Source organism: Aegilops tauschii, chromosome 1, assembly GCF_002575655.3.
Source record: "Aegilops tauschii subsp. strangulata cultivar AL8/78 chromosome 1, Aet v6.0, whole genome shotgun sequence".
Lineage (NCBI taxonomy): Eukaryota > Viridiplantae > Streptophyta > Magnoliopsida > Poales > Poaceae > Aegilops > Aegilops tauschii.
The window spans coordinates 135474248-135488309 of NC_053035.3; the positions used below are offsets into that span (position 1 = coordinate 135474248).

The window sequence follows — 14062 nt, forward strand, 5'->3', positions numbered from 1 at the left end:
GGATCGCAGCTAAGCCCCCGAGTGGGAGGATTTCTCTCCACATGGAGTAGTTTTGTAACTTAGGCGAGTACGGGGTGAGAGCTAAGCCCCCGAGTGGGAGGATTGCTCTCCACTCGGAGTAGTTTTGTAACTTAGGCAAATCGGGTTCGCAGCTAAGCCCCCGAGTGAGAGGGTTGCTCTTCACTCGGAGTGTTTTGTAACTTAGGCGAGTACGGGATCGCAGCTAAGCTCCCGGGTGGGAGGATTGCTCTTCACTCGTAGTGTTTTGTAACTTAGGCGAATCGGGCTCGCGGCTAAGCCCCCGAGTGGGAGGATTGCTCTCCACTCGGAGTAGTTTTGTAACTTAGGCGAGTACGGGATCGCAGCTAAGCCCCCGAGTGGGAGGATTGATCTCCACTCGGAGTAGTTTTGTAACTTAGGCGAATCGGGTTCGCAGCTAAGCCTCCGAGTGAGAGGGTTGCTCTTCACTCGGAGTGGTTTTGTAACTTAGGCGAATCGGGTTCGCAGCTAATCCACCCACTGGGGGATTTGAACACATATGCTTAAGCGGTAACAATCATTAAGATACTGCGAAAAACCATGTCTTTGACAAGCAAAACTGAAGGATTCTTATTACAACTCGTCAATCCGAGTGTTTTAGGTATAAAAACGGCGGAGCAGTTCCGCATTCCACGAGCGTGGCTCGTCTTCTTTCTTGGCTATGTTGTAGAGGTGATACGCCCCATTGTGAAGCACCTTGGTGATGATGAAGGGGCCTTCCTAGGCCGGAGCAAAGCTTGTGAGGCCGTTTCTGGTGCACTCGGAGCACAGGGTCTCCTTCTTGGAATGCTCGACCCCTGATATTTTGGTCATGGAATCGACGCAAGTCTTGTTGATAGATGGTCGACCGGATCAGAGCCATCTCTCGTTCTTCTTCTAGGAGGTCATCCTCGTCTTGGAGTGCCTGTTCTGCTTCAGCTTCTGAAAAAAGTTCCACTCGGGGGGGCATTGTGCAGCAAATCACTCGGTAGCACAGCTTCAGCACCATACACCTTGAAGAAGGGAGTTCGATCAGTCGACCGGTTGGGAGTTGGTCTCAATCCCCATAGGGCAGATGGTAACTCAGTCACCCAAGCTCCAGCAGCATGCTTGAGATCACGCATCAACCGGGGTTTCAGCCCTTGAAGGATCAAGCCATTTGCCCTTTCCGCCTGCCCATTCGACTGCGGGTGCGCAACGGATGCGTAGTCGACCCGAGTGCCTCGGGATGCGCAAAATGCTCTGAACTCATCAAAATCAATGTTGGAGCCATTATCTGTGATAATGCTGTGAGGGACTGATACATCTCCAACGTATCTATAATTTATGAAGTATTCATGCTATTATACTATCCTTCTAAGATGTTTTATATGCATTTATATGATATTTTATATGATTTTAGGGACTAACCTATTAACCTAGAGCCCAGTGCTAGTTTCTCTTTTCTCCTTGTTTTAGAGTATCGCAGAAAAGGAAAACTAAACGGAGTCCAATTGACGTTCCACTTGACGGAGATCATTTTTGGACCAGAAGAAGCCCACGGAGTACCAGAAGCAGGCCAGAAGAGTCCCGGGCTGCCCACAAGGGTGGGGGCGCGCCCACCCCCCTAGGGCGCGCCCCCCTGCCTCGTGGACAGCCCGGAGACCCCCTGACGTGAAATCAATGCAAAACTCTTCTATATATACCCAAACTTCCAGAAAGAAACCTAGATCGGAAGTTCCGCCGCCGCAAGCCTCTGTAGCCACGAGAAGTCAATCTAGGCCCTCTCCGGCAGGCTGCCGGAGGGGGCCATCATCACCGGTGGCCATGGAGGAGTATCCCGGAGGGGCCATCATCACCATGAAGGCCAAGGACCAGAGGGTGGAGGCCATGGAGGAGGAAGCACAAGGGGGAGAACCTCTCCTCCTCTCTTCCGGTGGCGCCGGTGTGCCATCGGGAGGGGAATCATCGCCACGGTGATCGTCTTCATCAACATCACCATCATCATCACCATCCTCATCTCTTTTACGCGGTCCACTCTCCCGCACCCCGCTGTAATCCCTACTTGAACATGGTGCTTTATGCCACATATTATGATCCAATGATGTGTTGCCATCCTATGATGTTTTGAGTAGATATCTTTTGTCTTTGGGTTGATTGATGATCTAGATTGGTATGAGTTGTATGTTTTATTTTGGTGCTGTCCTATGGTGCCCTCCGTGTCGCGCAAGCGTGAGGGATTCCCGCTGTAGGGTGTTGCAATACGTTCATGATTCGCTTATAGTGGGTTGGTGAGTGACTGAAACCCAAACCCGAGTAAGAGGGATTGTTGCGTATGGGAATAAAGAGGACTTGATGCTTTAATGCTATGGTTGGGTTTTACCTTAATGATCTTTAGTAGTTGCGGATGCTTGCTAGAGTTTCAATCATAAGTGCATATGATCCAAGTAGAGAAAGTATGTTAGCTTATGCCTCTCCCTCATATGAAATTGCAATGATGACTATCGGTCTTGTTAACAATTGCCTAGGACAATTCCGCACACCGATCCACCATTATTCCACACTCGCTATTTATAATATTTAGTAATATATTCTAACTTTATGATAACAGCACCTACTTTTATATTTTAGCTCTCTGATATCATGCAAAGTTATCTTCTTCATACCCACAACATAGTTTTATTTCTCGTTTCTTGTTAGAAGCAAACGTACGGTGCACGTAGAGTCGTATCAGTGGCAGATAGGGCTTGAGAGAATATTGATCTTACCTTTAGCTCCTTGTGGGTTTGACACTCCATACTTATCACTTGCACCTTTGGAAATTGCTACGATGATTCCCTGCACTTGGGGATTATCAAGCTCTTTTCTGGCGCCGTTGCCGGGGAGCAATAGCGTGGGGTTGATATTCTCGTGTGTGCTTGTTTGCTTTCTTCACTAAGTATATTTTGTTTTTTCCTTTTTTTTTCTTTTTAGTTGTGGGTGAAACATACAAAAAAATTAAAAGAATGAAAATACAAAAAAATTACTTGCCTCTCATGCCTAAAAAGTTTAAAAAAAAAGAGAAGTGATTGGAAAGTTATACATTGAAGAAGTGAGGGTCGACCTTGAGCACTTGTGTTCATGCTCACGGAAACAATGTAGAATTTTTCATGGAAGTTTCTCTGTAAATAATTATCCCCTTGTATATATCCATTGTATTATAAAAATAATGTGCCAAGCTTTGGTTTTAGGATGATTAGATTGCTTGTTTCCTATGTGCAGAACAAAAACAGAAACTTTGGCTGTAGTGCATGATTTTACATTTTTTACTGGAAAGTCAAATGGGTCTGAAACTTTTTGCACATTACTTCTGTACAAATTGTTCAAATTTTCAAATTTATTTCATAATTTTACTAGTTACAGAAGTTTGCTAAACTTCCAGATTACTACAGACTGTCCTGTTTAAGACAGATTCTGTTTTTGATGCATTGCTTGCTTGTTTTGATGAAACTATCGATTCCTATCAGTGGATTAAGCCATGTAAAAGTTATATTACAGTAGATATAATGCAAAAATAAAATATGAATTGGTTTGCAACATTACTTATAGTAGTGATTTGCTTTGTTATACTAACGGATCTCACAAAGTTTTTGTTAAAGTTTTGTGTGGATGAAGTGTTCGAAGATCGAGGAACTAACAATATGAGAAGAATAAAGAGAGGCAAGACTTCAAGCTTGGGGATGCCCAAGGAACCCCAAGTAAATATTTCAAAGGATACTCAAGCATCTAAGCTTGGGGATGCCCAAGGCACCCCAAGTAAATATTTCAAAGGATACTCAAGCATCTAAGCTTGGGGATGCCCCGGTTGGCATCCCATCTTTCTTCTTCAACAATTATCGGTATACCTCGGTTTTTGTTTTGTTCACATGATTTGTGTCCTTTGTGTTTTCGTTTTTCCTTCATGAACCATGCTAGCATGAGATATCCCTTCATTGATTTATAGAATACTTCATGTGCTTCACTTATATCTTTTAAGAATGGTCTTATAGAATTGCTCTTTGTGCTTCACTTAAATCTTTTGAGTATGGTTTTATAGAATGCTTCGTGTGCTTCACTTATACATTTTGAGCTTGGTTAGTCTATATTAATTGTAGAATGCTCCATGAACTTCACTTATATACTTTGGAGTATGAATAATACTATCATTTAAAGTGGGTTTGGAAGAGTGTCAACTTTAGGAATTAGTGATCCCACTATTTTGGAGGGTGTTGAATCTTAGTGTGATATTTATGAAAGTGGATTTGGAAGAGTGTCAACTTTAGCTAGTAATGATTCCACTATTTAGGAAGAGGTTCCAATTGAGTATGAGAACAAAGTTTCTATCTATGATTCTACTGAAAATTATTATGAGGGAGGAATACATGCTTGTAGGAGTTGCAATAATATCAAGTTTCCTCTCTATGTGCTTAAAGTTTTGAAGTTATACTTGTTTTGCCTTCCTATGCTAGTTGATTGTTACTCTTATAAATTGTGTGCTCAAAAAATCCCTAGGCATAGGAAGTAGGTTATATTTAAGTGTGCTAGTCATATTCTTCAAGATGCTCTCTTTGTGCTTCAATTCCTATCTTTTATGTGAGCATCATTGAAATCATCATGCCTAGCTAAAAGGCATTAAAGAAAAGCGCTTGTTGGGAGACAACTCAATATTTACCTTTACTGTTTTTGTGTGTTTACATGATTAAGCTACTGTAGTAATCATGTTTTATAGCTTTTGTTTCAATAAAGTGCCAAGTAAGACCTTTGGGAAGACTTGGGTGAAAGTTAATGTGATCTTGCTGAAAAAAAACAGAAACTTTGTGCTCACGAGATTAGCTGTCATTTTTTACAGAAGAGTGCTTTTGAGTTGATTATTTTTGAAGAAGATTAATAGACAAATTCCTCACGTCCACCAATTTATTTCATAATTTTTGGAGTAGCAGAAGTATGGTTATTGTTCAGATCATTACGGACTGTTCTGTTTCTGACAGATTCTGTTTTCATTGCATAGTTTGCTTGTTTTCTAGTTTCTATGGCTTCTATTCTTCAATATAAATTGTAGAAATGATATGGTACAGTAGGCATTGTGTGAGAACAATTATGAACCTTGTCTTTGACAGTACCAAAGTGAATGGTTTGCTCTTTATCATACTAACCTATCTCACGAGGTTACGTTAAGTTTTGTGTGATTGGAGTTTTCAAGCTTTGGGTGAGATATCGATATGAGGAGAATAAGGAGTGGAAAGACCCTAAGCTTGGGGATTCCCAAGGCACCCCAAGGTAATATTCAAGGAAGACTCAAGCGCCTAAGCTTGGGGATGCCCCGAAAGGCATCCCCTCTTTCGTCTTCAAAACTATCGGTACACCTTACTCGGAGCTATATTTTTATTCATCACATGATATGTGTTTTGCTTGGAGCGTATTTTCAATTTTACTTTTTGTTTGAATAAAATCATTGGATCTGAAATATTGAATGAAAAAGAATCCTCCCATGGCTAGTTAATTATTTGACTACTCAGTGTTCTTCACTCATATCTTTTGGAGTAGTTTGTCATTTGCTCATATGCTTCATGTATATCCAATGAGTAAATGGTTGAATAAACTGAATGTAATAAATCTGAATTTATATATGTTTCGTATGCTTATAACATGGGGAGTAATGACTTCACACATAATAAGTATAGGTAGTAAACTTATTGAAAGTTAGCAAACGTAGAATTGGTCACTTGAACAATTCATGAAAGAATATTGAAGGAAGAGAGGTTTCACATATAAATACACTATCTTGGACATATTTTATGATTGGGAGCACTCATTAAAATATGAAATTCTAAAGAGTTGCTGTTGGACAAGGAAGACAACGTAATGGGTTATGTTTTCTTATATCTGAAATAAAGTATATTGTCATGGATCATCCAACATGTTGAGCTTGCCTTTCCCCCTCATGCTAGCCAAATTCTTTGCACCAAGTAGAGATACTACTTGTGCTTCCAAATACCCTTAAAACAAGTTTTGCCATGAGAGTCCACCATATCTACCTATGGATTGAGTAAGATCTTTCAAGTAAGTTGTCATCGGTGCAAGCAATAAAAATTGCTCTCTAAATATGTATGATTGATTGGTGTGGAGGAAATAAGCTTTATACGATCTTGTGATGTGGAAGAAATAAAAGCGACGGACTGCATAATAAAGGTACATATCACAAGTGGCAATATAAAGTGACGTTATTTCGCATTAAGATTTTGTGCATCCAACCCTGAAAGCGCATGGCAACCTCTGCTTCCCTCTGCGAAGGGCCTATCTTTTACTTTTATCTTCTACCTTATGCAAGAGTCTTGGTGATCTTCACCTTTCCTTTTTACATTTTATCCTTTGGCAACCACAGGATGTTGGAAGGATCCTAATATATATATATATATATATATATATATATATATATATATATATATATATATATATATATATATATATATATATATATATATATATATATATATATATATATCTAATTGGATGTAAGTCGGCATGAGCTATTATTGTTGACATTACCCTTGAGGTAAAAGGTTGGGAGGCGAAACTATAAGCCCCTATCTTTCTCTGTGTCTGATTAAAACTCCATAACCACAAGTATTGTGTGAGTGTTAGCAATTGTGAAAGATTAAATGATAGTTGAGTATGTGGAGTTTGCTAAATCAAAGCTCTGACATAGACTCTTCCTGAAAATAAGATGAATTGCAATTGTTTGATGACCGAGAATATTGTTTGTTAGTTTTCAAGAAAGTTTATGATCAAACATGTGACTTGCTTGTTACTTGATCATGAAAAGTTTTATGAGATGAGCTATTGTTATGGCATATAATGATGCTAGAAAAAGTGATTGGAATTATCATTGATCAAACTTATGCACTTGCTAGCATTCACACTTCATAAATTATTTCTTTTATCATTTACCTACTCGAGGACGAGCAGGAATTAAGCTTGGGGATGCTGATACGTCTCCAACGTATCTATAATTTATGAAGTATTCATGCTATTATACTATCCTTCTAGGATGTTTTATATGCATTTATATGATATTTTATATGATTTTTGGGACTAACCTATTAACCTAGAGCCCAGTGCCAGTTTCTGTTTTCTCCTTGTTTTAGAGTATCGTAGAAAAGGAAAACTAAACGGAGTCCAATTGACGTGCCACTTGACGGAGATCATTTTTGGACCAGAAGAAGCCCACGGAGTACCAGAAGCAGGCCAGAAGAGTCCCGGGCTGCCCACGAGGGTGGGGGCGCGCCCACCCCCCTAGGGCGCGCCCCCTGCCTCGTGGACAGCCCGGAGACCCCCCTGACGTGAAATCAACGCAAAACTCTTCTATATATACCCAAACTTCCAGAAAGAAACCTAGATCGGAAGCCTCTGTAGCCACGAGAAGTCAATCTAGGCCCTCTCCGGTAGGCTTCCGGAGGGGGCCATCATCACCGGTGGCCATGGAGGAGTATCCCGGAGGAGCCATCATCACCATGAAGGCCAAGAACCAGAGGGTGGAGGCCATGGAGGAGGAAGCACAAGGGGGAGAACCTCTCCTCCTCTCTTCCGGTGGCGCCGGTGGGCCATCGGGAGGGGAATCATCGCCATGGTGATCGTCTTCATCAACATCACCATCATCATCACCATCCTCATCTCTTTTACGCGGTCCACTCTCCCGCACCCCGCTGTAATCCCTACTTGAACATGGTGCTTTATGCCACATATTATGATCCAATGATGTGTTGCCATCCTATGATGTTTTGAGTAGATATCTTTTGTCTTTGGGTTGATTGATGATCTAGATTGGTATGAGTTGTATGTTTTATTTTGGTGCTGTCCTATGGTGCCCTCCGTGTCGCGCAAGCGTGAGGGATTCCCGCTGTAGGGTGTTGCAATACGTTCATGATTCGCTTATAGTGGGTTGGTGAGTGACTGAAACACAAACCCGAGTAAGAGGGATTGTTGCGTATGGGAATAAAGAGGACTTGATGCTTTAATGCTATAGTTGGGTTTTACCTTAATGATCTTTAGTAGTTGCAGATGCTTGCTAGAGTTCCAATCATAAGTGCATATGATCCAAGTAGAGAAAGTATGTTAGCTTATGCCTCTCCCTCATATGAAATTGCAATGATGACTATCGGTCTTGTTAACAATTGCCTAGGACAATTCCGCACACCGATCCACCATTATTCCACACTCGCTATTTATAATATTTAGTAATATATTCTAACTTTATGATAACAGCACCTACTTTTATATTTTAGCTCTCCAGTATCATGCAAAGTTATCTTCTTCATACCCACAACGTAGTTTTATTTCTCGTTTCTAGTTGGAAGCAAACGTTCGGTGCACGTAGAGTCGTATCAGTGGCAGATAGGGCTTGAGAGAATATTGATCTTACCTTTAGCTCCTTGTGGGTTCGACACTCCATACTTATCACTTCCACCTTTGGAAATTGCTACGATGATTCCCTGCACTTGGGGATTATCAGGGACTCCGTATCTGAATATCAGCTCTCTGATGAAACTAATGGCAGTGCTTGAATCAAGATTCTTGATAGGCTTGGCTTCGATCCATTTGGTGAACTTGTCGACTGCTACGAGCAAATGAGTGAAGCCGCTTCTGCCGGTCTTGAAAGGTCCAACCATGTCCAACCCCCAAACTGCAAATGGCCAGACGAGTGGAATAGTCTTCAAGCTAGATGTAGGCTTGTGAGACATGTTTCAATAAACTGGTAGCCTTCGCATTTGTCGACTATATCTTTAGCCATCTCATTTGCCCACAGCCAATAGAATCCTGCTCGATATGCTTTGGCCATGATGGTTCGAGAGGACGCATGGTGACCACAGGTCCCCGAATGGATCTCGTTTAGGATCATTCGACCTTCTTCTGGAGAAATACAACGCTGAGCAACTCCGGTAACACTTTCCCTGTAAAGCTGTCCGCTTATCACTGTGAAAGCTTTGGATCGACGGACAATCTGGCAGGCTTCATCTTCATCCTCTGGGAGCTCCTGCCTGAGCAGGTATGCAATATATGGCACCGTCCAGTCGGGGTGATCACCAAAACCTCCATAGTCAGGTCGACTACAGCTGGGACTTCAATCTCAGTCAGATTGGTTGAACTTATCAGTTGTGGGGGCTCCTCTGTGAAGGGGTCTTCTTGAACTGACGGGGTGTGAAGATGCTCCAAGAACACATTGCTAGGAATAGGTTTCCGAGTGGAACCTATCTTCGCCAGATCATCGGCAGCTTGATTTTTGATTTGGGGTATGTGGTGGAGCTCTAAACCCTCAAACTTCTTCTCTAGTTTCCTTACTACATTGCAATAACCAGTCATAGCTGGGCTCCTGATATCCCACTCCTTCATCACTTGATTGACCATCAAGTCTGAGTCGTCGTAGACCATCAGGCCACAGACGCCGAGTGAGATAACCATACGCAACCCATACAAAAGTGCCTCATATTCAGCTTCATTGTTTGAGGAATCAAAGTGAATTTGGAGGACATAGCTGAGCTTGTCACCTCTTGGGGATACCAGGACCACTCCAGCACAAGAGCCATTCAACACCTTGGACCCATCAAAGAACATAGTCCAATGTTCCAAATGAATCTGAGTCGGTTGCTGTTGTTCAATCCACTCGGCAAGGAAATCTGCTATTGCTTGTGACTTGATTGCTTTCTTTGCCTCGAACTTGATATTTGATACGTCTCCAACGTATCTATAATTTTTTATTGTTCCATGCTATTATATTCCTGTTTTGGATGTTTAATGGGCTTTACTATGCACTTTTATATTATTTTTGGGACTAACCTATTAACCGAAGACCCAATGCAAATTGCTCTTTTTTTGCCTATTTCAGTGTTTCGCAGAAAAGGAATATCAAAGGGAATCCAAACGGAATGAAACCTTCAGGAGAGTTATTTCTGGAACAAACGCAATCCAGGAGACTTGGAGTGGACGTCAAGGAAGCAACGAGGAAGCCACAAGGCAGGGAGGCGCACCCCCCACCCTCGTGGGCCCCTCGTGGCTCCACCGACCTACTTCTTTCGCCTATATATACTCATATACCCTGAAAACATTCAAGAGCACCATGAAACCCTATTTCCACCGCCGCAACCTTCTGTACCCATGAGATCCCATCTTGGGGCCTTTTCCGGCGCTCTGCCGGAGGGGGAATCGATCACGAAGGGCTTCTACATCAACACCATAGCCTCTCCGATGATGTGTGAGTAGTTTACCACAGACCTTCGGGTCCATAGTTATTAGCTAGATGGCTTCTTCTCTCTCTTTGGATCTCAATACAAAGTTCTCCTCGATCTTCTTGGAGATCTATTCGATGTAATTCTTTATGCGGTGTGTTTGTCGAGATCTGATGAATTGTGGGTTTATGATCAAGATTATCTATGAACAATATTTGGTTCTTCTTATATGTATGATTTGATATCTTTGCAAGTCTCTTCGAATTATTTGTTTGGTTTGGCCTACTAGATTGATCTTTCTTGCAATGGGAGAAGTGCTTAGCTTTGGGTTCAATCTTGCGGTGTCCTTTCCCAGTGACAGTAGGGGCAGCAAGGCACGTATTGTATTGTTGCCATCGAGGATAAAAAGATGGGGTTTATATCATATTGCTTGAGTTTATCCCTCTACATCATGTCATCTTGCCTAATGCGTTACTCTGTTCTTATGAACTTAATACTCTAGATGCATGCTAGATAGCGGTCGATGTGTGGAGTAATAGTAGTAGATGCAGAATCGTTTCGGTCTACTTGTCGCGGACGTGATTCCTATATACATGATCATGCCTAGATATTCTCATAACTATGCACTTTTCTATCAGTTGCTCGACAGTAATTCGTTCACCCACCGTAAATTATGCTATCTTGAGAGAAGCCACTAGTGAAACCTATGGCCCCCGTGTCTATCTTCCATCATATTATTTTCCTATCAATTTACTATTTCTTCCATCTTTTATTTTTGCAATCTTTACTTTCCAATCTATATCATAAAAATACCAAAAATATTTATCTTATTATCTCTATCAGATCTCACTTTTGCAAGTGGCCGTGAAGGGATTGACAACCCCTTTATCGCGTTGGTTGCAAGGTTCTTATTTGTTTGTGTAGGTACGAGGCGACTTGCATGTAACCTCCTACTGGATTGATACCTTGGTTCTCAAAAAACTGAGGGAAATACTTATGCTACTTTGCTGCATCACCCTTTCCTCTTCAAGGGAAAACCAACGCATGCTCAAGAGGTAGCAATATCCAAAGGAAGGAGTTGGATCGCCCACTTGGCCACTCGACCAGTTGCGTCCCTGTTGTTCAAATTTCTGATAATGGAGCGTCGCTGACGATAGAAACTGAGTGGTCTGCAAAGTAGTATGCAACTTTCTTCATGGTCAAGTAAATTTCGAAGACAAGCATCTGATAATGCGGATATCTTTGCTTGGACGGAGTCAAGACTTCATAAATATAGTACACTGGGCGTTGAACTTTGTAGGCTTTGCCTTCTTCTTCCCGCTCGACTGTGAGCACTGTGCTGACGACCTGTCCAGTGGCTGCGATATACAGCAGTAGAGGCTCTTTGCTGACTGGAGCAGCAAGCACCGGCTAGGTGGAAAGCAGGGCTTTGAGCTCTACAAACACTGCTTCAGCTTCAAGAGTCCACAAGAACTTGCCAGACTTTTTCATCAGTCGGTAAAGAGGTAATGCTTTTTCACCGAGACGTGAGATGAATCGACTTAATGCAGCCAAACAACCAGTAAGCTTCTGAACATCGTGCACACGCACGGGGAATTTCATTTGGAGGATTGCTCCAACCTTTTCTGGGTTTGTGTCGATCCCTCGTTCGGAAACAAGGAAATTGAGTAACTTTCCACGCGGAACTCCGAATGTGCACTTTGACAGATTGAGCTTTATATCATATCTTCTTAAATTGGCGAAGGTTTCAGCGAGGTCAGTCAACAGGTCGGAACCTTTGCGTGACTTGACCACGATGTCATCCATGTATGCTTCTACGTTCCGACTGATTTGAGTGAGCAGGCACTTCTGAATCATACGCATGAACGTGGCACCAGCATTCTTGAGGCCAAAAGGCATGGTAACATAGCAAAAACACCCGAATGGGGTGATGAAGGCTGTTTTTATTTCGTCGGGTCCATACAGTCGGATCTGATGGTACCCGGAATATGCATCAAAAAGGACAAACGTTCACATCCCGCAGTCGAGTCGACAATCTGGTCGATGCGGGGGAGAGGGAAATAATCTTTCGGGCAGGCCCGATTGATATGCTTGAAATCCATACACATACGAAGTGAATCCCTTTCTTGGGGACCATGACAACATTGGCGAGCCACTCGGAGAGGTATATCTCGCGGATGAACTCAGCTGCCAGAAGCCGAGCCACCTCCTCGCCAATTGCCTTCCTTTTCTCCATGGCGGACCGACGGAGATGCTCTTTGACGGGTTTTGCTTTTGGGTCGACTCGCAAACGGTGCTCAGCCAGTCCCCTGGGTACACCTGGCATGTCAGATGGTTTCTATGCAAAGATGTCCCAGTTCTCATGGAGGAACTGGATGAGCACTTCTTCCTATTTGCTATCGAATGTTGTTGAGATGTGGGTCGGAGCAGCATAGGGATCAGTCGAGTGAATATGAACAGGCTTTGTTTCATCGATCGACTGAAATGCGGACTCTGAAGCAGGCTTCATAGCTCGCAACAAATCACTCGGATCTGCATTCTTGTTGTACTCTTCCATTTCTGCTGCTGCCATTTGCTCATCGGCAATCTTTGAGCCCTTTTGGAGGCACTCTTCTGCCCTTTGCCGATTCTCTGTGACTGTGATCATGCCTCTGGGACCAGACATCTTCAACTTGAGGTACAGGTAACATGGTCGAGCCATGAAACGAGCATATGCAGGCCTGCCTAGAATAGCATGATAGGCACTGTGAAAATCCACCACCTCAAACGTCAACTTCTCCTTGCAGTAATTCTTTGAATCACCGAAAACCACATCAAGAGTAATCTGACAGAGTGAATCGGCTTTCTTTCCTGGGATGACCCCATGGAATCGCATGTTGCTCTCGCTGAGCTTGGACATCGGGATGCCCATCCCTCGGAGGGTCTCAGCATACAAAATGTTCAAACCACTGCCACCATCCATCAAAACCTTGGTCAGTCGGGTGCCCCCAACGACTGGGTCGACCACCAACGCTTGCCGCCCAGGGGTAGCAACGTGCGCTGGTTGATCAGACTGGTCGAATGTAATGGGAGTTTTTGATCACTTCAAATACGTCGTAGTTGCCGGAGCAACCCTGTTCACTTCTCGGTTGATAACTTTCAGTCGACTTTTGCTCTCGATGTCAGCAAAAATCACTAAAGTGGCATTGACATTGGGGTAACCATCATCTTCCTCTTTGTCTTCATCCTTATCAGATTCCTTCTCTTTCTCACTGGGCTGACCCTCACGGAAGCTCTGAATCAGGAGTCGACACTGTCGAGTGGTATGCTTGGGGTAGATCAAGTTACCCTTTTCATCTGTTTTGGTGTGTATGTGACACGGCAAATCAAGAACATCGTTTCTCGCTTGATCTTTCGCTTTTTTAGGGATCCATGGCCCTTCAGGCTTTCCCTTGAACTTCCCTTGATTCACAACTTCGGCTTCAGTAGGACCTGCAGTTTCAGCTTTGCACTTTTGCTTCTAACTGGAATTTCCTCCTCCGGTGTCCTGGGCGACTGGTTTATTCTTGCCATTGCGGTATCAGTCTTCCTCTTCACCGTTAGCGTACTGAGTGGCTATTTCCATCATTCGTGCCAGGCACATGTCTCATGTCTGACCAAATTTCAGGTTGAGCTCTTTGTACTGGACGCCCTCTTTGAAGGCGCAAACTGCTTGGTGCTGTGATTCATTTTCCACTGTATGATGAAGGGTAGTCCACCTCTGGATGTAATCTCTTAAGGTCTCATTCGGTTTCTGGACACAATGTTGCAATTTAGTCAGCCCGGCTGGTCGCTTGCAGGTTCCCTCG

The 14062-nt window shown here is 43.1% G+C and overlaps 1 protein-coding gene across 1 annotated transcript; it reads right to left on the minus strand.

Moving 5' to 3' along the window:
• Positions 1-12624: 12624 nt before the first annotated feature.
• Positions 12625-13146, minus strand: LOC109745639 (uncharacterized). The gene has a single exon (XM_020304751.1). It carries the CDS (start codon positions 13144-13146, stop codon positions 12625-12627), a length of 522 nt encoding a protein of 173 aa, XP_020160340.1.
• Between the last annotated feature and the right edge of the window lie 916 nt (positions 13147-14062).